Source organism: Amblyomma mixtum, chromosome 9 (assembly GCF_055824585.1).
Source record: "Amblyomma mixtum isolate Tamu chromosome 9, ASM5582458v1, whole genome shotgun sequence".
Classification (NCBI taxonomy): Eukaryota; Metazoa; Arthropoda; class Arachnida; order Ixodida; family Ixodidae; genus Amblyomma; species Amblyomma mixtum.
Window position 1 is genome coordinate 115,839,329 of NC_143020.1, and position 24,597 is coordinate 115,863,925.

The 24,597-nt window shown below is 47.1% G+C and overlaps 1 protein-coding gene across 8 annotated transcripts in view; it reads right to left on the reverse strand.

The window, feature by feature from the left end:
• Window positions 1–24,597, reverse strand: part of LOC149330872 (thyrostimulin alpha-2 subunit-like) — a 233,407-nt gene that overhangs the window by 167,197 nt on the left and 41,613 nt on the right. For all 8 annotated transcript variants that reach the window (XM_089561575.1, XM_089561572.1, XM_089561573.1 and 5 more), the window contains exons 2-4: window positions 13,586–13,673; window positions 1,179–1,419; window positions 124–232 (exon numbers count right to left, since the gene is read on the reverse strand). In XM_089561575.1, the coding sequence (XP_089417701.1) occupies window positions 124–232; window positions 1,179–1,323 (254 nt within the window). In that variant the 5' untranslated portion in view covers window positions 1,324–1,419; window positions 13,586–13,673. The remainder of the gene's footprint in view (window positions 1–123; window positions 233–1,178; window positions 1,420–13,585; window positions 13,674–24,597) is intronic.

Sequence of the window (24,597 nt, forward strand, 5' to 3'; positions counted from 1 at the left end):
CAGGCCGGCGCGGCTTTCAGCAAACGAAACAGCTTTTCGTGTGCTGTCCCACACTGAACAAACATAACGGCAACAGAGAACCAGCGGGACCGACTGTCCCGTGCGCATGCGCAGAAAGGATACTGGTCAACAAGGCAGCGGGCCAGCTTCTCAGATTTGATGAACCACTGGTGCATGAGGAGAAAAATGTAGGGGAAGCGGTTCTCGTCATCCTCCAGACCGCCGATGGGCACTGCGACGGACACACATGGGGGAGAACGGGGGGCGGGGGGGGGGGGGGGGGGGGGGGGGGGGGAGAAGAAGAAACAATCGGCTTCGTTGCAAGCGCAATCATAGAAATGCGGTAGGTCGCCTATATTCCACTCTCGACGTGTCCACAGCCGCCTATGCAGCTCAATACTACACTTCATTGGCTCGCACTGAATTGCTTGTGAAACCGCTACATGCGGTCATACATGTTCCACCGCTGCACTATTGGCATGATGCACAATGAACGCCATTGAATATCATTTTCAAACGACCGCGCCAAAGCAAGCACTGGCGAGACCAAGCATATATGGTCTTTTCTTTTTCGCGCATTCTGTCACATTCCAACGAACGCCAGTATGGAGTAGCGTTCTTTACCCTTCCAGACAACCCCCTCCCACCTTCTTCCTCCCTTCTTCGACGCGTCCCATACATTAGCCATGTATTAGGTACGTACATGCCTGAACCTTTGTTGGATTTAGTATCCCCAGCGTCCATTTGTAAAAACCCCAGCTCGTACAACCAGCGACCGCATATAACGCAAACTGTGCACGTTAACCACCAAGGCACCTCGGGATCTGGCCTAAACGGTAGCCACGTTTCGTACGGTTTAGAGCAATAAATTTTGATCGAAAAGCACAGGAGATAGAAACTGTGCATGATTACCAGCAAAAACATATACAGAAGTCATTGCTTAACTGCTTGAAAGCCGACCAGCGCCCCTTGTACCCGCAATACGATTCTTCGCCATTACACTGTGACGACGAGTTCCCATTCGGAATCCGTTTGGTCTGAAACGCAAGGTTGTTGAAGACCTTGCACCGCCTCTGGTAGTTGCCGGCTGTGCCTCTTATATATTCGCAAAGAAGCATCGTGAATGACATGAAGTCCGGAAATAAGAAGAAAAAAAGACGCAGAGCGGCGAGCCTCACGGAAGCAGTCGATGAGGAAGCGCAGCGCGGCGTCCAGGGAGGCGGCTCGGAGCGAGAACCCCGGCACGGCGGGGTTCTCGGTGTCCCAGACGAGGCCGTCGCGGGCTGCTCCGCCGCTGGAGCCCATCGAGCCCTGGGGTCCCATCACCCGAGGCCCGCCATCACCGCTGTTGCACCGGCCGCCGGGTCAGGACTCCTCGGGGGGAGGACAGCAGCTCTGGCAGCACGCCGACTCCGAGCGCTGCGCACCAAGAACCACGCACACACACACTCCGCAAGCGGTTCTTCAAAAAGAAAAAAAAACACGGGACGGATATCACTTCGCACCGCAAAATCATCAACAACTGTTTGTGGTGGCGATTGTCATATCGCCAATGCGTTCCTCTTCTCTGTAAAGTGGACGTGAAAACTATTCCGTCACTCGTGACGTCACATTGTTTGGACCAGTCATCGTGGTGCGCTGTGTGACGTCACCACAAGCTGAACAATCACCTGCTTAGTTTCCATTCCCCCTCTCCTTTCCTCTTCACACTTCCTTCGTGCTACGCCGACACCACGAAAAACAAGGAAACGTGCCTTTGACAGCTGTTGCTGTAAAAGAAGGGCCCCGAAGCACCATCCAGCATGCCGACGTAAAGCATCCGTCAAGTATACGACGTGAACGCCTCAGCCAAATTACGCAGTCCTACGCGGTGGACACGTATAGAGCTAGTGAACTAAGCGCAAAAATTGGATTGGACACTTAAGCTCCGCCTTAAGGGTATGACGCAATAGCACGTCAGAAGCCGCACGGTCGTCAGCGCCGCGCCTCAAGATGGCGAGAGGAGAAACACCAACCAACCGTTGCCACGGCAGGTAAGGCATCGCCCCCAGAAGAGCAAGAGGCAAACGGTGGTGAGGACTACAGCTGAGTGAAGCTGTGAAAGGGAAGCATGTCGCGTCTAAACCCTATAGTGCGCTCGTAATCTCTCAAGGGACCGCGTCCCTATAAAAACGCCCTGCCTATTCCAACGTGTATCTCATGGCCGACACTAAGCTGATTTAAGGCCCTTTCTGTGAGGAGCTCCTTCCAAAAAATCTCAATATACCCGCAAATGTGTCACTCAGTTCGGACAAAACTCCAACTGAAAGGCGCGACCTGCACATGACCTCCACGGGTGATACAACCCAGCACGCCCGCCTTTCGCACATGCCCGCTTCCAGACAAGCGTCTCCTCACATCTAATCATCGCGATCACGTTGCCATGCGACAACTATTGCCCGAGAAGAAGCAATCGCTCCGAATGTATACTTCCTGATCCGAATGGGGACATGGAAGAGGACAGATGATAAGATCATAGTGCGCAGCCTTATCAACGATAAAAAATCCGGTTAGCAAGGAAACTGGTTTTGGTAGCAGTACGATGAGAATTACAGCTAGCAGCTGACCGACGACTGCAAACTAAATAAAATGCAACCGTTTACCTGCCACAGATAGTGCCCTCGTCCAATGTATTTAGTGAAATTAACGGTGATAATTAGGCAAGTTGATAAACGTTCATTTCGTTGAATGAGAACTCTGATACTGCTCCGCTGACTGCGCTCTAGTTTTCTCGTCTCCCTTTAAAATAATGGTCTATGGAGTTTCTCTAGATTTATTACAGCCTCTATTGCCTTCCTATGTAGATATCTCCTTTTGTCGATCCATAGTCTATAGACTGTCTATAGATCTATAGACGAAAGTCTACCAAAATGCATTTGCCCATAAACCTATATAAGATTGTCTATACACTGTCTATGGGATTTGTATGATGATGATGACTTTTTATGGAGCACGGGCATCCGTGGCCAAACAGCGCCATGGCAAAAGGTGTCTTTACAGTCTACTCAGCGTGGAGTCAGAGACCCATTTTCTAAGCATTTCACCCTAAAGAAGCCGAGCACCATGCAAGGGGAAAGCTTGTACCCACTGTACCACGGTAGACGGCGGCACTGGGGATCGAACCCCACTCCTCCCGCATGCGAGGCGAGTTCTCAAACCACTAAGGCCACTGCTGCGGCACCTACAGGATTTATATTTTCTATAGACTACAGTCCATAGCACTTGTCTAAAGAAAGTCTATAGACTTCATGACAAAAATCTATGGGCGGTCTAAAGAAATTTTTGTTGGGGTTTGCGAGCATGAGCGCTTCACAAGCACCGACGTGAGCTTATCTGTTATAACTTCTTATGAGAGGAAAAAGCTTTAAAAATCATAACTGAGACTGTGAAATAAACATAGAGCCACGATGAAGTCATATGAGGGCCCAAGAAAAAACGCACGTAATGAATCGTTCCGGACGGCGAAAATTGTTTTAATGCAATCTTGACATGTACTTTGCAAACATCTGAAAGTTTTAAAAGTTTCGCTCCATAGCACAATTCTTGAATGAAGGGAACAATTATCACAATTATACATCACATCGATTTATCGTAGTGTTGCACTTGACAAGCTGGCTAACTGAGAACAATAAGGTTCTCAGTTAGCCAGGTTGTACAGCCTTGAAGCCGAGAACCACTTTAACACATCATTTAACACATCAGCAATGGAGCTGAGCAAGAGCAGACTAGTGTACTGGTGGCGTAAAAAGATAATAGTAAAACTGCAAGAACACCGACTTACGACTTACGGGGTCTAATGGCCCTCAGCGATTCAGGCTATGAGGGACACCGTAGCAAAGGGCTCCGGATAATTTCGACCACCTGGCGTTCTTCAGCGTGCACCGACATCGCACAAGAAACCAGCCTCAACATTTCACCTCCATCGAAATGCGACCGCCGAGGCCGGGGTCGAACCCGCGCCCTTTGGGTCAGCAGCCGAGCACCATAATATAGTTTACAACATGAACAATAGCCTTTAATCAGGGGAAAAAAAATAGGGCCCAAGTAAACAAAGAGAACGCACAAAACAAATAGAATAGCCACTTTAATATACTAAACAAGGTGGCACTCGCCACCTCCCTGATTCAAAGGGGATGCCAATGGCATGTATTTGTCTATCTGGTAGGGCGATGCCACAGGCACACACCTTAGAGCTCGAAAATTAGGGGGGCACTTAAGCTCCGCCTTACGAAGCGACAACGTTAACGGTTATTTGCTACTTTCTTTCTCTCTTTCTAATTACACATGCCCATTGGCATACATCCGTAGGCACACTAGACCACGTGACACACCACAAGACTCACAAGGTCTAGCTCCCTTTAACCTAGTCGATCGAGCGTGCTTCAAATGTCTAGGGGGCACCGTTTCTGACCCACAACCCAAGGGAATGGATTCGCCTCCAAAATAATTATTCCAATTTTAATTTCCGCGAAATTAATTTGCTTTACGTCCTTACATGTCATAACGACATTTGAGTCATGCTAAGACCTCACATTCCCAATTTAATTCAGGTTTTAATCATTTTCATGTGACAACAAGACCTTCTCGACCAAACCGGATTTACTCGACACGCAAACGCCAAATATGGCGGTTTCTGTGCTGAACGGGAGCATAACGCTGTCTCTTAATATGGCTGCCATTTTCGTCACAAGGTAAACGCACATTATAACGCGCACCCGTTGGAGTCTACGGTCGGGTCATAATCGCGCCCTAAACCGAACCTAAATGTCAGAAATCATGCGGAGGGCGTCAGAAAAAAAATGGCGACCGATATAGCGTGGTTAGGCCGAATGCGAATTAGGTGTGCCTGCACTTCAGAATTCTATTCGCTTTTGCTTCGAGGCTCTGTTTTCAAGGTCAAGCGGCTTCACACTAAGATGGGCGAGATCTGACTTAATATCCGCCTTTAGGGTATGACGCGATTGGTCATTCTCGACTTCACAGTCATGGATCCCTGGGAGTCCTCATACCCCCTCCTGGCGCAGTGGTACAGCGGTTAAGCGATGCGCCACTGCCCTGCGATGGCAGGTGCTGCCACCGGCGGGGCCTGTGAGACCCAGGTTACTCTTCTCGAGCAAACTCAAGGTCAGGGAGAGAGGCTTTGGACAGGCAGAGGCTTAATCTGAGATTAGAGGTTTTAGCTCTAGCGCACTTTATAAAAGCAAAGCGGGACATGCGGCAAGCGGAAATAGCGACCGGAAGTCTCACCCTCAGATTGAACAGCCTTAAGAACCTTGGAGCGGCACGTGTGACTGTGAGGTCTTCTGTCGGCCTCAGCCTATCGTCTGTTTCCCTCGCTGTTCTTAAATACCTGTTGGTGTGCAGTACCGCAGCATTTTTCTTTTTCAGTATCCAACTGGCTCAGCTGGAAGAGCGGAGCGGATATATGTAAACATAAAAAAAAACGGGCACACCACTCCACCTCTATAACAGCGAATATCGGTGGGAAACGATAGTTTGAAGGGAAGTACGGGATGTGGATCGACAGTTAGGCCGATGTGTCAGCCGCTCCGCCCACCGACACATGTTAGTGTTTCGACGGTGGATTATCTGATAACAGTTTTTCAGACACAAACTGAGCGGAACATCAAACATAAAATGTAAGTTTTTGGCTTGAAACAGGCAATGACAAAGATACCAGGCCTGAGAAAGGTCAGAGAACTTGCAGTTGGTAGCCAATCCACCGAGAAAGTGTCACTAACATGCTAACTGTCAAAGCAGCGCTTCCGACTAGCGCTTTCAAACAATCTACTGACACATTTTATTTTATTTTTTTAGTCGCCACGATGGTTCAGTGGTTACGGCGCTCGGCTGTTGATCCGAAAGACGCGGGTTCGATACCGGCCGCGGCGGTCGAATTTCGATGGAGGCGAAAATCTAGAGGTCCGTGTACTGTGCGATGTCAGTGCACGTTAAAGAACCTCAAATGGTCGGAATTTCCGGAGCACTTCACTGCGGTGTCCCTCATAGCCTGAGTCACTTTGGGACGTTAAACCCCCACAAACATAAACACTTTTTTTTGAGCGGCCGCACGCAGGGCGTGTGTGTAGGGAGGGGGGGGGAGGGGAGGGGGGATCTCAGGTAATTTCAGGTATTTAATCCTACGACCGAAGAACTCCTTCAATAAAATGATCGGACGATTGCAATTAACTCGTTATTGAAACGTAAATTAACTTTAAACGTCTTTCAATCAATGATCGAGCAACACTGGTTCGTACTCGTGCGATTACGCTTATAGACGCAGACACTTAAAAGAAAAAGGAAAAAAAAAACGATGTAGCTAGGTGAATAGACACGGCTTAGAAAGAATCGCGAAATTCCAGCGATGCTTTCAACATGCCGAAAGAGTACGACGTATTGGTGCCGGAGCCCACAACTGATCCCTGTGGTGGGAAACGGACGTCCTAGAGTCGGATACAGCGGCTTTTCCCCCTCAACGGCTCCCCTTACATTTAATGGCGTCGGCCAATTCTCGTGTCCCTGCTAGGGTGACAATGCAGGGAGCGGAGCCACAATGGAGACAAGGTTTCCCTCGACCATAGAGGGAAGGGATTGTCGCCTTCCACCTACCACTCCCTGTTTTGTCACACTAGCAGAGCCAGGAGAATCGGCCAACGCCATTGGCTGGAAGTGGGTCTTTCGACGGGGAAAAGCCGCTGCCTTCTTAAGTTGTATACGACTATAGTTGTTTGATCGCACGATGGTGATGGCCAATCTGCGACCGGCTGCCGAAACCCGCCCGGGGGGCTTCCTCGCTTTCTAAAGCACTGAATAGTTCAGGTGCTACCTTCGATAGAAAGTTTCAAGCACCTTCATCGAACAAATAACCTGCTACTCCTCTGGCCTCACATGCAGGTTATTCCGCAGTGGTGGTTCCAGCACAGTAAGTGCACCGTATTATAGGGCACTATTGTGTTTCCGAAGTTCCCTTTTCTTTGTCTGATTATTAGCAACCAATGAAAGCGCACTATTGTCTCAGCGGGCACGTTAACCGACTAAAGTGCACTCAGGAGGCCATTCCCACAGCTGTCTAGACTCATGCATTGCACGTGTTCGCTATAACTCCTAGTGTTTTTAATTACCCCCTTCACTGGTGCTTTCTATAGGCTTTGAAGTTGCTGTTATAAATAAATGATCGGCAGTTCAGAACTCGACTGCGGAGTCACGCTAATCGGCAGTCTTCGGAATTTGATGACGCCGAAACTTTTTAAAATTTTCCTGAAGTCCTCGGCAGCGCCCTCGACTGGTCGCCACCGGAAGTATAATAGTAGTTACTGTAGTGAGATGTGACGCACACCCACACAGCTAACAGTACGATGGTGATTGTTGTCACTTGTTATAGTAACATATCATTTAGTACAGACTTGACATGCTTGTCTCGGTTTAATATTTTTGTTTAATATTTATGTAAATGATATGGTTAACCTTACATTAAATGCAAAATTATTTCAGTATGCTGATGATACAGCTTTAGTGATATCCCATGAATCTAGCCCACTCGCACTGAAATTACTTCAGTACGATATCAATAAAATAGTAGACTGGCTATCTGGAAATCAAATATACATCAACATAAACAAAACTGTGTTAATATGTTTCAGAAATCCGCACAAGAATGTTGATCTTACCCAGTCGGTTCTACTGCATGGTAGCAACTGTGCCAATTGCGAATGTTCGCCACTACCCTACTCGAGCAGTGTTAAATATCTTGGCCTATATCTTGATTCCAACATGTGTTGGTCTTCCCAAATTGACTATTTATTAAAACGACTCCGTGCTCTTTCTGTCCAGCTTTATCGTATAAAATACACTACACCTATAAACTTGCGTCAGACTGTGTATAGATCTTTAGGAGAATCTATCCTTAGATACGGCGTTTCAGTGTATGGTTCTTGTGCACCTTGTAAGATTAAGAAGGTAGATAGTTTCCTGTGCAGAATCTCCACTAATTTATTGTATGGCACTGCTCACGAGAAGTCCGACCATAACACCAGAATGGTTAAAGCAGGAGTTATTCCTCTGCATGACTTGTACTTACAGGTGGTAGTTCTGAGAAATTACTTTTCAGCACAGTTTAAACAGCCAGATAAAAAACCAGAGTCACTTAGGCATATAGCGCGTTATAAAGTTCCCAGGGTTTACACACATTATGGTAAAAGGACACGACAGTTCTATATACCCTACCATTTTAATAAACTACCTGCTCAGATGTTTGGTTGTGATTCGTTGACGGCTGTGAAATCTGGACTGCAAGCGTGGTTTGAAAGTTTCAAAGAAAGGAAATACTGATTTGCTTTGTAATTTCTATCTTGTTTTTAAATTTGTGTTCCATTTATTAACTGCAGATTTTCTTTGCTTTACATAATTCTCAATCGCTAAATTTGTTGACTGAACTATATGTAATATTTCGACTTTGTGTTATTGCTTTTTTTTTTCTTCTTTCTTCTTCTTCTTTTTCTTTATGGATTGTAAAGTGTGCACTTTCAGCGCTAAATTTGTATTCACCGCATGCTGTTGTGACTGCCGTGGCCCGCCCACAAGCGCTTGCGCTTCTGCGGGCACACGCTATGTACTGTGTATATATATCTTGCAATAAAATTCCTGTATGTATGTATGTATGTATGTATGTATGTATGTATGTATGTATGTATGTATGTATGTATGTATGTATATATGCGTATTTTTGCTGCCGTTCCTAGAAAGCCCCACTCTAATTAATTATTTCTATTGGCGTCTCGCGTACATTGTATTATATCCGTTGACGTGCTTTGTTACTGGCTGTTTTAAAACTGATAATAAAATAGCTCGCTAGTTTCGATCCCCATCTGCGACAAGGAACACTCGAGGACGCTATCAGGCACCATCTTGCCATTATTAATGCGAAAGCCTTTCTTGGCTATGTTCGCAGATTCGTGTCCGCAGAAAATGGACTCAAAACATGTCCGCAGGCCTTGCGTCGTTCGAGGAAAAGTTAGCAGTAAAAGAATTTTTGAATGTGATAGAGGATGATAAAATGTCGATGCGCGTCAAATTTGGTTCATGTGGAGTAATTAGTTAATTAATTAGATGCGAGAAATTCGACTGCACGTCAAAACAGTCAAGGACGTCAATATAGTGGGTGTACGGCAAAACAGTCGTGGACGTCGAAATTGCGAAAAAGCAGGCAACCAAGCAGGATGAAGGTCTGAAATAGATTAAAAAGTGATTAATTAACGTTAATTAATCAAACAACAAAGCTTTGGTTGATGCGGAGCAATTAGAGGTGAATAAAACCATGGACGTCGATGTAGTGGGAGGACGTCAAAACAGCCTCGGACGTCGAAAGAGTATAAGCGCGTCAGCGCTTTCGCATTCTCCCAATGCGGGTCGCGTCAAAAGAGCGCAGTTAGTGATCCTCGCCACCACTATAGACGCGACAACTTGTGGTAGCTGGCTAATCAAATTAACTGCGTTCACTACGAAGCATCGCGAACAACTCTATAAAACTTCGCTTCGCGCTCCATTATTTCAGCGGCCAGGAGTTACTCTCGTTTCTCATGGCCCCGTATGGGTGAGGAGTCGCCCGACAGCGCTCATTAATCGGGACGCGCAGCACGACACGAAACAAGACACCGCCTCAGCGGCGACATTAAAAACCTCACAGCGCACCGCGGTTCGCAGAAAAGTAATTAATGAAACCATTCCCGCTTTTCATTTCCGTCGCACGTGCAGCAGAGGCCGTCAGCCGGAGTGTGTCGCAGGTGGCGGGGAGGAGGCGCTATTTCGGGATGTGAGCAAATAACACTTTGCAGAGCTCCTCGACACTCGGGCTATTTCCGGCCCGAAGCCCCGGAGCCTAAGAAGAAAAAAAAAACAATAAAGAAGAAAAACGCTGGTCGCGAGAGGCACGTGGTGATGGAATTCTAGTGCATGTGCAGGCGAGGTGTTCTCGAATGAGGTCGAGTCGAGGTGTCTTCGAACAAGCTCGATGGGAGGAGCCTCCATGATTAGCTGGCGACGCGGAAGTGGCAGGCGCCAAACGCAATACATCACTTTGTTGCCGCTTTCAGACACGTGCACCTACGCACACTTTTCATTAGGAGACAGAGATACACAGATACCCTGCATTACCGTGCCCATTTGTTTCTTTTTCGTTACTATTGTATTCTCTTTTTTTTTTTCGCTTTCAGTAGATTGGCCTCTGTGGTGCTTTTGCAATAACGCTTCACTACTTCATTTGTATCAGTATTTCGTTCAAGATGCATGTTTCTATTCTAGCGCATGTACACCCCCCCCCCCCCCCCCCCCCCCCCCCCTCCCTCAACCACTCTTTATCAAGTGTCCTGACTAGGGTTTAAAAAAAGGAGGATTCGCTCATTAGCATCCAACTAAACGCAGCCACACGGCTACGAAAGAAAGCTACATAGCTTTTAACGGAACCGTCGTCGTTGCAGAAAAATTCAGCCTGGTCCGGAGTTCGAACCCGTGACCACCGCTTGCCCGGGGCTGCCGCTCTATCAGTTGAGCTAACCAGTACGACAAGCAGATGCTACGACGAGAGAGAATTGATCAACAACCCGACGTGGGAACGGTGCTGGTGCAAGGGTCTAAGTACTATGAGAAATTAAATCAATAAACGGCGCGTTCACTGTGGAATGCAATATACCTATGTCAGAGAAAAAGGGAAAGAGTAGCCTTCCCTTACCCTATTTGTTAGCGCAAGAACAGCACGTGAGCCAACACGACAGCGACCTTCCTCTGGACAGGAAACATTCATAGGGACAACAGTCGTCGAAACGCTTATGCTTCACAATTAAGCGCAGGCGGGAAAGTTTGGCGAGAGGCTAAACATGTGACACCGCGCTTCGAGTAACACCTGAGCGACGCTGCTGACACTAAACCTGCGAAAGTCCCAACCACAACGCCTACTCACTTGGGAGCACTTTTACTTGTCTTTACTATCACTTTACCAGTAAACTACGTTACTGGCAACAACCTGCCCGTTAGGAAACACCTTCAGCTGTCTTTCCTAGTACGCCTTTACTAGAACACATTTAGTAGTACCTTAGACGTTCGCAACTTAGCAGCCGCGGTGGGTCAGTGATCATGGGCCCTTCTGCTGAGCACAAGGACGCCGGTTCGACTCCGACCGCGGCGGCCAAATTTCGACGGCGGGAGAACTTTGGAGACGGTCACATACCGAGGTTCGGGTGCACGTCAAAGAGCACAGGGTGGTCGAAACTGACCAGGAGCACTCCACTAGAGCGCGCATTACAGTGCATGCAAGGCGTCGCTGCGGCGCGTTAAAACCCGTTTCTTCTACAGATTTTCGAAGCATTCCTTTCCAGTAAAAAAATTCTAGGCTACCCGGCTTTCTGCTCTCCAAACTTTTGAAAGCATCTTTTCCACTAAAAAAATTCTATATCCCCCGATATCTACATTTAAAATTACGCTTTGATTCACAATATATGATGTTCTTAGTTTTCTTTCAAAGTATTTTTTAGGTGAACTAGTAAGTTAGTTTTATTTATCATTTATTCTGCATATTTATGGGTTGTGCGTCAATGTTTGCTATTCTTTTCCATTAGTTTGTAAATGTCGATGCTGCTTTTCTTTTGTTTTTCGTCATTTACCTGCATTTATGTGTTATATGTATCATCCCCATCCCCCTCCTGTAATGCCGATTTGGCGCTGTGGGTAATGGATAAGTAATAATAAATAAACTACACCTAAATGAAAAAGATTAAAGGAGTGCCACGCCGTCTTGCGGCGTTCACATGAGCTGCTCAGCACTGCTCAAAACATCGTCATCATCATCAGCCTGACTACGCCCACTCAAAGGCAAAGGCCTCTCCCGTGTCTCTCCAATTATCCCTGTCTTTCGCCAGTTGCAGCTAGCGTATTCCCGCAAATTTCTTAATCTCATCCGCCCACCTAACTTTCTGCCGCCCCCTGCTACGCTTGCCTTCTCTTGGAATCCACTCTAGCCTTCGCATTACATGCCCTGTCCAAGCCCATTTCTTACTCCCGATTTCGACTAGGATGTCATTAACCTGTGTTTGTTCCCTCACCCACTCCGTCCGCTTCCGATCCCTTAACGTTACACCCATCATTTTTCTTTCCATAGCTCGCTGCGATGTCCTTAACTTAAGCTGAACCCTCTTTGTTAGCCTCCACGTTTCTGCACCATAGATGAGTACTGGCAATATACAGCTGCTGTATACTTTTCTCTTCAGAGATATTGGCAAACTGCCATTCGTGATCTGAAAGCACCTGCCATTAAGCAACTGACACTGTCCATGCTCCACTTCAAATATTGGGACCGTACTCACGTCTATACGGATGGCTCAGTAACCTTTACTAGTTCTGTTTGCGCCGTGGTCGTTCCTGCGCGACAGACTCAAATTCACCAACGAATTTCGCATCGGACTGCCTCTCCTGGAGCAGAATTGGCCACACTTCTTTCGGCGGTACAGTATATCTCACAACAATCACCTCAAAAATGGGCTGTTTTCTGTGATTCAAAAGCTGCCCTACCATGTCTTCAATCTGCCTTGAGACATAGCGACCATGAGCAACTTGTAGCGGAGATACGATATCTGCACCACGAGACAATCGAACAGGATCATGAAAACATCTTCCAGTGGGTACCAGGCCATAGCGGCATTGTTCGTAACGCCTTAGCTGACGATGCTGCTCGATCGGCTCACGATACAACCAACACTGTCCGCATACCACTAACAAGAGCTGACGCAGCAAGGCACCTTCAATTGCTCGCCAGAAACGTGACTGTACAGTCGTGGTCTACCCCTGGAGGTTGGACACCCCGCTCGCACCACTTTCTACCTCTTTCTTCGACCACTTCGACCCTGAATTCATTGTGGCATAGTATGTCGTAACCATTAATTTGTAATGAGTCATTGATTAGTACTGGTAAATAGTAAATAATAAGATTTCAATCAGCAGTAGTTAATTGGTAATTAGTAATCAGTTGTCAAATATTAATTAGTATTTAATTGGTGATTAGTGATTAATTAGTAATCGATTAGTCATTAGTTATTGATTGGTAACTGGATCACCACATAGTTGGTGGCGCTCGCGTCGCTCCATACTGCGCATGCGCTTGGCGCCTTGGAGGCACCACTCGTAAACAGCAAAAGAAGAGCCAAAGTGGCGCAGAAAGGCTTTCGCCCCGCGCACTTTAGATCGTTAAAGTGCCCTCCGAATTTTTTTCCAAACCGGACAGGCTACTCTGTCGTAACGTTTAGTTTTCAACATAAAAGAAGCACACTGGGCGTTGAAAGTTTGCAGGGAGCACGAGCCGCGAAGAAGGCGGATTTCGTCCCTGCCATTGCACGTGACCTGAAATCAGAAATATCCAGCCTGAACATCACAGCACGGCAAACCCGGCAGACTGGCTGCCTCTCATTTTCGGACTGTGCGCCAGGCCCACTCAGAAATAGCCTTGTCGGAGGCTCGCGTGGCCCGTAAACTTTTGATGCCGGGTGTACGTCGAGATATCACTCACCTGTATCGCTGTCATGTCGGAACGAAGCAATCGCGGAGTTAAAGAAGCGCTGACGCGTCCCTCGTTGATGGAGCCGAGCTTGGTAGAACTGCAAAGAGGAGGAGAAGGTCGCAATTCAATCGTGTGAACAGAACGGCGCTGGTTTGGCTGCAAGATCTATGGCAAATGTGCACTAACGCTTTCCACCACAGCCAGCCGCGTTCAAATGAAAATTTAGACCGATGACAAAAGGATTCACTTCCAAGGATTCGACAACCGCCCGTTCATTGTGGGCCTGTTCAGTAAACACTGCGCAAAGCTCTATCCGTGCCGATGCGCGATGTGTTCTGCGCATGCGCAACTTCACAGAGCACCAAATTCCGGTTTTCCTGCTGGCTTCTCTCAAAGTATTTTAAATGGAGAACTGAAATGCGAACATCCACAGAATGCTGCCTAAAAGGTAACGGACGTTCTTGAGAATATGCTAAAGGAAAAACATCCCCAGGGGTACAGATAAATAATTGGCACGCTGTTAATACTTCGTTAAAGGGGAAAGGGGGGGGGGGGGGAGAATAAGAAGCGTTGCGCTGTGTTGTGTTTTGTTGTGTGGGTTTATGGCACATAGGCAACTAAGACCATCGTGCGCCAAGTACAAGGCGCCAAGAAAAAGCATCACAAAAAGCGGATTGTAACCGCTGTTAAGCGCGTTAAAAAACGACACTAATCCATTGCTCCGCAGGAGCAACGAATTTGGTGGCTTTTAATTGCGTTCTTACCCATTCTCACAAATATTCTTATATATTCGCGCATGCGCAAAACAGAACAACGCGTGCCGGCGAATGTCACGTGTAGTCCAAGACCGAATTAAGACGAGCGCTCCTTGAGTGTCTTCCTTCGTCCCAGTGTCAATTAAGGCTGTTTCTACTCAGTAAGTCCGTTGTGCCTCCGGCGGTGTGGGTTGGGTGTTTATATTTTCATTTTTCTGGAGAGCCCGCCCTATTATAGGTTCTAATAAATGACATGTTTAGAAGCACTGTCGAGGCAAAAGTGAGGGTAAACACCAACACTTCGCTTAGATTACATTCTTGCACCACTTTCCAGCAGCACCTACTATCGGCAGGTGACCTATTTCATCCAGAAGCATATCGTTCCGCTTGTTTTGACTTTCGGCACTCCAGCTCGGCGTAAGCGCCGAAAGGCGCCAGCCACAAGGGAAGCTAGCCACGCAACCGCCAGAGTTATATACCACTTCTGCGCCCGACCGTACATTATCCACGTCTTATGAGAGGTCGCTTTCAGCCTCCAAGGGCTCCAGCATATGTAACGCGGCAATTCCGCGCCCGCCTCTGCCGATGTGCGTGCGAGCAGCGTGGCGGCACGTTGAGAAAATGTACTACAATAAAACAAAAACAAAGCACACAGCGATGAGACATACTGCTTAGGAGCACACACTGAACTATCTCGCATTAACTGGACACAGCTGTGAAGCGCCGTCTGGCAGGCAAGCTGTCGGATAAAGACTGTCAGACAAAGACAGTGGGATAAAGACTGTGGTATAAATAAAGGCGGTGGGATAAAGATACTGGGATAAAAACTGTTGGATAAAAACTGTGGGAAAAGACTTTAGGATAAATACAGTGGGATGAAGATTGTGGGATAAAGACTCTGGGATAAAGACCGTGGGATAAAGATATATGTTAAAAAGGGCTTTAAAAAGAAAGAAAAATAAAAGTGTCCTGCCCGCTGGGATAAAGACTGGAGGATAAAGAATGCAGGATAAAGACCACTGGATAAAGACCGCAGGATAAAGACTATCGGATAAAGTTGGGCTGCTGTCCGATAACGGATGCAGTCACATGGGTGATAGAGTGCCAAGATGCGTTGCCGCACTCCAGATTGGAGGCCATCGTTCCTCAGCCTCACAGGCCAGGCTTTGCACCCTGTGTCTCTCGGGACAAGACAAATGCATGGACAGATGCTGATTCACAAAAGACTATGACGTCAAGCAGACAAGAATTTTGATAACATTTTTTTTTCTTTGCTGTCTAGGAAAGGCCTCTGGCTGCTCTGGCTGAAATCTCGCGTACACGGCGTACCAGCAGATATTGGTGGTCAGGCAAAGGAATTTCCTCTCAACCCAAAAGGCCATTGTGGAGTGGTGGATATAAGGTTGGAGGGGAAGAGGGGGGGGGGGGGGGGGCGTTGAGACAGCACCAGATCATGTAGTGGCACGATGGTCCTTCGCTCGTGATATTCGTGGCCTCGACCACTGGGACACTTCCCAGAGCTGACAAGGCGACTGTACCTCTGGCCCATGTGCTCCTAGAGTATCACCCTTAAATTTCCTTCTGAAAGCTCGCATATTCCAGCCAAAAAGCACAAACAGTAAAAAGCCGCTCCTAGCGTATCACTTTTAATTTCCTTCTGGACGCTCACATATTCCACGTAAAAAATTATTACAAAAACAGGAAAAAGCTTGCTCATTTGGTAGGGTAAGAGTGCGGGCTAGTTGGTGATCCATAATATATAAATACCAGCGCAAACCAGCAGGACACACGACGAAGAACGAGGACCTGCTGGTTTACGCTGGTATTTATATGTTATGCTCATTTGGGCAGCCTGGGTGTTTTCCTAAAGAAAACCTGGAGTGTTTGGGTACTGGGGGGGATATGCCCTAGAGAAAAGAACTCTCACTACCTGGCAGCTATGCGTCATGTTCATTCCACGGTGCGTCAGACAGAACGTGCGAAGTCTTTCGGGCACGTTTTGAAGCGGTGGCACCTGCAGGCGCACTATGCGACAAAGGAGCTACGCCGGCCCTATAGTCAGCTACCACGTCGCCCTGGAGCCATTGTGTTGACTCGCGACCGCTTCACCAATGTTCGGGAGCGACGTCGGGGTTTAGATGGCTTATCTCGAAAGTTTACAGTCAACTTTAAATCAAGCGCGACCAGAAGCGATGAACACTGCCACACCGACGACAACTTAGAGCACACGCCGAGTTTTCTGTTTAACCTTTCAAGGGGACACCAAGTGGAAACTGAAGTTCACCTGCACAAATAGCGTACTCTGTTCTAACGACAAAGAGATCACTCTCACCGAAGATTTATAAGAGCAGAAAATGCCAAAAATTGAAATACAGACGCCGCCACCTACCGGCCAATTTTGCAACTAAACTGCGTTTTCCGGCTCTGAATTTTTGTATGCGGATCCTAGAGGCTATGCTAGATCGTTATCCACTGCAAAACGGCGGCAACACGTCATTCTAGTGAGGACCTTATGGGTTTGAATTGAGTGGAAGGATTTTCTTTTTCGATCTCTCGGTCAAAAATGGGATTCTGCCGCGCTACAAACGTTAACATAGCCAGAAAGAGTCAATTTTTACTCAGAACGTTAACTGGATACAGCTGTCCTCAGTGCCGATATTTTAAGCACTGTATACAGAATTACGTATGTACAAAGTGAAGCCACAGAATTTTTGGAAGTACGTTGCATATGGCCGTTACTTCGCTGTTTCAGGTGAATTGAGCACCCTTCATAATGCAAATAGAGTGCTTTGTTTTACGCCAACTAGCTGACACCGAAAATAATATTTCTCCAAAAAGATGCTTCGCAGCCCACCCTCCGCCATTTTCACACAGACAGATTCCAGCACCAGTAAAAAAAATCATATTTTTCCTGAATTTCTAGCGACCTGCGCACCTTCAAAACAGTAGTTAGCTTAACGATTCGTCGGGTGTTCGTCTGACAAACCCTGTCATACCGATGTTACAATATACAGCCATTTTTGCACACTGTACGAAATGTACATGCGTATACAAAATTAACCCCTGGTGCTTTTCGTTGAAAACCTAATTGGTCCTTGAGCTCTGTATGTTCTGTTAAAGGGTAAAAAGAACCGCGACAGGAACAGGACGTGGGACAAGATGTGGACAGGACGGGCGGTAACTAGCAACTAAGGTTTACTTGAAATAACGTGGTCCAGCCCTAAGAATGTGGACCCCTCAACATGTCGGGCCAACTTCGTCGTGCTGAACCTGTATGTTCTGTTTAGACCGAAAAAAAATATTCACTTTGAACCGAAATTGCTGGCTGCTCCGGAAAGCGTTAACGGTGCAAGCTCGCACAACAAACAGTTCCGAATTCCGCGCCAGACTTTTCGCCGGTCCTCTACAACTCGTCACAACCATGTGACAGTAGCTAAGCACACAAAAGAACAAGCAAGTAGGCGAGACGAGGGAAAATTCAACAGTATGTCAATCATCGTTAGTCATCATTCATTCACTTCATTTCAGTTCAGAAGAAAGCTTCCGTTTTCATAGATATTGATTCATTTCGGGTGAGACGACTTACAAGCACAGCCGCCGAAGCAAACGCTCATGGTTGCATTTTGCTACGCGCATCGTTTCATTTGGCGCAACCGAAGTGTTGCGTTTCTGTCGCGCGGCTGAAAGTTTTGTTGTCGCTATAGAACACTCTGTAGCGTGTCTTCTGTCGTCACTACAGAGCTTCTCAAACCACAACATAACGTTCTGCAGCCGACAGAACGTCCTGTTGTCGCAACAGATCGGTCTGTCGTCGCAACAGAAGATTCTGTTGTCACGAAAGAAATCTCTGTAGCGCTACAGATTCCTGTCTCGCATCAGAAACTTCTGTTGCGCGACAGAAATTTCTGTTGTCTTTTCGACTATACGTCGGATACAACTCAAGAAGGCAGCGGCTTTTCCCAGTCAAACGACCGCCTCCCAGCCGACGGCGTCGGCCGGTTCTCGTGACCCTGCTGGGGTGATGTAAGAAAAAGAAAAGTAGCGCAACCAAGACGAACACAAGATAGGTGAGCCTCTTCAATTCGGAAAAGGCGTATCTTGAACGGTTCTGTAGATAGTGTTGTGTGGAAACTGGTATCTCTCTGCACGTGTCCTGGTTTTCCTTGTATTTGCTGCGCTGTTAGGGAATAAAGTTAGATGAAGTTTAGCGCTAGTCCTGTGTGGTCCTCTCTTGTGTTCGTCTTGGTTGCGCTGCTGTTCTTTTTTTTACAGCATGCACCATCTAGCCCAACAAAATGTTCTTCTAAACCTGCCAGGGTGACAGTGCAGGGAGCGGTGCCACAATGGAGAGAGGGGTCCAGCCGGGACTATGGATGGAGGGGAATATCCCCTTTCATCTGCCACTCCCTGCATTGTCACGCTAGTACGACAATGAGCATCGGCCGACGCCATTGGCTGGCAGGGGATCCTTAGACGGGGAAAAGCCGCTGCCTTCTTAAGCTGTATCCGACTATAGGTAGGTTTATAAATTTCCTCTTTGGCCTCACGTTCTCCCTTACCGATTTTCTAGGCTCTGCTCATTGTATCATGATGTAACCTACTGTATCACTTCTTGTTTAATTCAGCACTTATAAGAAGACGCGCCATGTGCGCATTTGCTCCTAAAAGTGCTTATCATTCATCGCCTATTGCTCTCTCTCTCTTCTGAACAGTTTAATGCATTGTCCTTTATAGAAATGATCTATAGCCTTTCTATATAGTTCATACCGACTACTGCCTTCCTATAGATCTTGCCATTTGCCTATCACTAACCTGTAAACTTTCGATAGACAAAAGTTACTAAATGTGTATGGCCATAAATCTCAAGATTGTCTACAGACTATCTATAAGATTTCAACTATATATAGGACGTCTTTAAAAAGTCTATAGTAGGGGTGTGCGAATATCAAATTTTTCGAATACGAATCGAATACGAATACTTGGTTCCGAATATCGAATCGAATATCGAATAATCAAGAACAGACGCATTTAACCACTACAAAACATATATTTAAGCACCCAAGAACATCACAGTTCAACTATCAGTGATGAAATGAGCACAAAAGGTGTGTGTGGCTGCACAAAAAGTATCAAAGTATCGAACGTTGTTCTTAGAAGAGTGGAAATAGTGGAAATATCAGAGAAGATGGCTAGTACACAGCATTGATCAAGGCTAGCTTGCCATAAGCACTAAAGCGTGTTGCTGGGATGAACATAAAAGGTTGTCGTGAAGGAAAAGCCGGCTGCACCACATGGTCAGGCAGAAGTAGTTCCCTTCTAGCTGAAACGACTTCTCCAACCAAAGAAAATGCCCTCTCAATTGGCGCTGAACTGCCATGTATTGCGACGTATTTCGTGCACAGCTGTGACTATACCAGCTTCGCAGGTATAGCCACAAAGAAGTTCACCAGCGCAGTCAGCTACTGCATGGCCCAACGCTGTTGTTATGTTGTTATGTCTCTGTCGATAGGACTTGCGGACCGAAATGAACGCTGGTGCTCGCAATAGAATATTCGGCTAGATACGAATATTCGCGTCGTGTCGAGTATTCGAAACAACACGAATACCTGGATTTCGAATCGAATACGAATACTAAAAATATAATATTCGAATTATATTCGAAAATTTCGAATATTCGCACACCCCTAGTCTATAGACTTCACTGACAAAAGCCAATGGACAGTTTATAAAGTGCCTCAAGAATTTTTTCTAAAAGGATATGGTATACTATATGCGTTAAAGTATTATCTTGTTATGCATCACATTTTTGACATAGCTTATTCTGTTAGAAATCTGCCATTCAGCGAGCACGCTTTTGCAGGCTAGTTGGTGCATTACTGGAATCGGTTTTAAGTGCAGAGACAGCACAGTGCTCTATCCTGTAAATTTGGTTCATTCCTGTGCTGTCTGTATACAGTGTACAATATCCTTTACAAAATTTTTTTTAGACACTTCATAGACACTCCACTGAGTTTTGTCAGTGAGGTCTATAGACTTTTTAAAGACGTCCTATAGACTTGAAAGAAATCTTATAGGCAGCCAATAGACAATCTAGAGATTTATGGCAATGAACTTTTAGTAGCTTTTGTCTATAGACAGTTTACAGATTAGTAATAGGCAAAACAGGGAAGATCTATAGGAAGGCAGTAGTCGGTAAGAAGTGTATAGAAAGTCTATATATCATTTTTATAAAGGGTAACCCATCACACTGCGCTTAAAACAAATTCCAATACTGCCGTGCTCATTTCATGTGACAACTGCCCCCGGCACAATGCCAAAGGGCCTGTAAGGTATTTCAGACAATACACAAATAACATCCGTCCTCTGCTTATCCACGAGCGCCATGCTCAGAGCGCCATGCTTACGCGCCGCTGAGCACAGCGCACCTGGCGACGGCGCCGCGGCAGGGTCGGGCGCGCGTGACACAAACAACAAGGAGCAGATCGCTGCCGCCTACAAGGCGACCGAAGGGGAAGAAGGCGACGCAAAACACCGACGCCGCGCCGCCAGCTGCAGCTGTGTAGCGTGCTGACCCCGAGCGCAGCTTGCGGCGGCGCGAGGTAGGCGGCGTCAACCTACGGTGTACACAACCGCGCAACACAGCCGCCGACGCGAGCGAAAAAAAAGGAAGTGGGGACGCTCAGCTGCCTGCGCGCAGCTATAAGCCCCGCACAAATATGACAGCGGGGAATTGAGTCGTCGCTGCAAGGTATACAGCCAGCAATATATGACAGCGGTTTCCGTCGTCGTAGGCTGTCGCGTTGATAGGAAACCTCCGCAGCCGACGACAAGGCCGGTTCAGGGCCGATGAAGGGAGGGGAAAGATCGTGCAATGCATGCACCGAAACGCTGTTGCCGCTGCAACGGTTCCTGTTGTTATGACAGAGTTCATTGCGAACTGCCACTGAAAGAAAACATCGTAGCCCAGCGTGGTCCTATGTCCATCTCGTTTTTTTCTCTTTGGGTCCTCGTTTTCTTTGTTTTTTTATATCGATCCTCTATGTATGACGTATATCCACTAGCCTGCACTGCTAAACTGTTACCACAGCAGCCCGTGCTGCTAGGACGGGAAGTCTCCCATCGTCTCACTCCACTGGGGTACAGCACGAACGCGTTCTCACAAGGACAGGCGGCTTCGACGGCAGGGAGAACATCCGGATAGCGAAGCAATGGAATACATTATCATCCAGTGCAAGCACGGCCCGGCGGCCTTCACTGAGATATGGGAGGTTGTCCGGGTTTTAGAAACAGCCAATGCTCAATTTTAAAAAAGTGGCAACGCTTATAGACGATTAGAAGAAATTTGGAAAACAGCGAGTGAGTAATTGAGAATATACAACATAACCAGCACAGCGCATCTGGATAAGGCGTGTCAGGATTATTAGCTAAGTGACGGCTGTCCCCACGACTGTGTACAGGCGGTGCTCCTTATTACCTGGCACTTGAGGTGTTACAGAATGTGTCGCCGCTGCGATGGCTCAGTGGGCTCTTTATCAACTGTGCGTGTGTGTTGTGCGTTATCGCAATTTGTCGTCAATTTAAAACCATGAACCAACTCGCCGTGCAAGAAGTACTTCTAGCAGCGGTTATGGTTCTCGGCTGCTGACCCGAAAGACAGATTCGATCCCGGCCGCTGTGGTCGCATTTCGATGTAAGCGAAAAGGTAGAGGCCCGTGTACTGTGCAATGTCAGGGCACGTTAAAGAACCCCACGTGGTGGAAATTTTCCGCTGCCCTCCACTACGGCGTCCCTCATAGCCTGTCTCCCAAAGTCGCTTTGAAACATTAGACCCCATTAAAGAAACTAGCAGGACGTGCCAAGTCCGCCACAATCTATGGCCAAGGGTGGCGCTGATAAACAGTGGCAGGGTCAGGCTGAAAGCAAGATAAATACACTCTAAAGTAGGAGGCTGGGCAGCCGCCGCCGTTGCTCAGCCGGTAGGGTACGTGGGTTCGGATCCTCCCGGCGGCATGTAGTTGTCATCTACTATTTAATCAATTATATTTCAGGTAAGAAATTATTACACCACTATAGTTACCCAATGATCATCACCACAAACAAAAAAAGCATTCTCATATATGCTTTCCTTGGTTTCAGTGACCGTTGGCCTTCTTCACACGGGGAATTAGAACAGTCGAGGAAGGGAACAATGAGAACTCTCGGAAAAGGGGTTCTATTAGGACTTGTACTGCAGTCAGGTCAGTTGACAATCACTCCCTCCACAGAGAAGACTTCTGATCAATCAGTTCATCTATCTACCGCAGATAGATAGCGACGCCAATTGATATCGCCGTGTTTGCTCACACATCACTCAAGCATCCCTGTTTCGGAGAAAGGCGCATTAGCAATCACAAACTGTGCACGCGTCGCGATGCTTCTTGAGAAATACTGAATTGAATTGCCCCAATAACAAGCGGGGGTGCCAAGCACTCACGATGACGAGTATACAGGGTGTCCACGCTAACTTTAGCCAAGGGTTAAAAAATAAAATATTTGAGGTAGGCCAGAAAAACCGCTTACTTACATCTACCAACCGGCTTGCGCATCATAGGCAATTTTTTGCTTTGCAATTAATTAATTAGCAATTAAGGTAATTTTCCTAAATGCGTAAATATTGGCTTTAGACAGAAAATGTGAATAGAAAAGTTGGAGAGCACCTTCAGAAACCCCCATTCCATTTATTTGCGGTAAAGAAAACCTCCCGTGTATCTTTTTTCCGAGCTCCCAAGAAAGCCCGCGAAATACAAAAAAAAAATCACTTGACTAGCGCATTCGCGCGCCACGATTGTGCTGCTCTCAAACGTGGCTTGAGTGAACGAAATCAGCTGCTGGCAAGCGCGACGACCTAAATGCGCTGGCAGGCCGATATGTCAACGGTGGTTGCAGCCCCCGCGCGAGCCAGTCTGCAAGCGTGGCGGTCAAGTTGCAGCGACCGCGCCGGGCATTGTGAGCTATGACATGGCCAAAGGTGACAAACACAAGTGCGACAAGTTTTATTCGCCACTGAGAGGCAGAGAAGATAGGCAGGTATTTTACTTATCTTCTTTTGCCTCTTAGTGGCGAATAAAACTCGTTGAATTTGTGTTTGTCACCTTTGGCCATGTCATAGCTCACAATGCCCGGCGCGTTCGCTGCAACTTGCACCGTCACGCTTACAGACTGGCTCGCGCGGGGGCCGCAGCCACGTTGACATATCGGCCTGCCGGCGCATTTAGGTCGTCGCGCTTGCCAGCAGCTGATTTCGTTCACTCAAGCCACGTTTGAGAGCAGCACAATCGTGGCGCGCGAATGCGCTAGTCACGTGATTTTTTTTTGTATTTCGCGGGCTTTCTTGGGAGCTCGGAAAAAAGATACACGTGAGGTTTTCTTTACCGCAAATAAATGGAATGGGGGTTTCTGAAGGTGCTCTCCAACTTTTCTATTCACATTTTCTGTCTAAAGTCAATATTTACGCATTTAGGAAAATTATGTTAATTCCTAATTAAATAATTGCAAAACAAAAAATTGCCTATGATGCGCAAGCCGGTTGGTAGATGTAAGTAAGCGGTTTCCCTGGCCTACCTCAAATATTTTATCTTTTAACCCTTGGCTAAGGTTAGCGTGGACACCCTGTATATTTCTTACCTAGCAGTATAACAAGCAGCCGCTCGGTCAACAACCGACGACTAGGACAGCAGGCTATACTCGTATATGGCGGCGCCGCCGAATTCTCACGCTTTGAAGACGCATGTTTCCACGGAAGAAGCTCGTTTTCCGAGTTCGCGTCCCGAGCGCTTGTGCACGTCGTCTACACGAGGTGAAAAGACAATACCCTGGCATTCCCCTCTGCCGCATGCCGCTACTACTGCCGCTTCAGCCGGACGCTAGCTCTTCGATGTCTTCTTGCTGACAAATACGTAGTACTCTACAAGTGCTGCGCCTACTTTAAATGGATGCAAATGCACATCGAAGCAAAGACAGAACGGCCGAAGCTATTGTGCACGACACCGCAGCAGCGTAGACTGCCACAACCGATTTCTTAAAGGAAAATTGAGGACGAACTGAAGTTGGATTGTAAGCTTTAAAGGTCCGAAAAACGAAATGCAGGTGTCGCCGTCATCGGCAGATTCCGTAATTAAAATGCGTGCGTCGACCGCAACTCTCTGCACCGATCTCGGAGGCTACGTTACACCGCCATTCACTTCTAAGCTGTCCTCCTCCACATAGACGCCACACGTTTGAACAGAG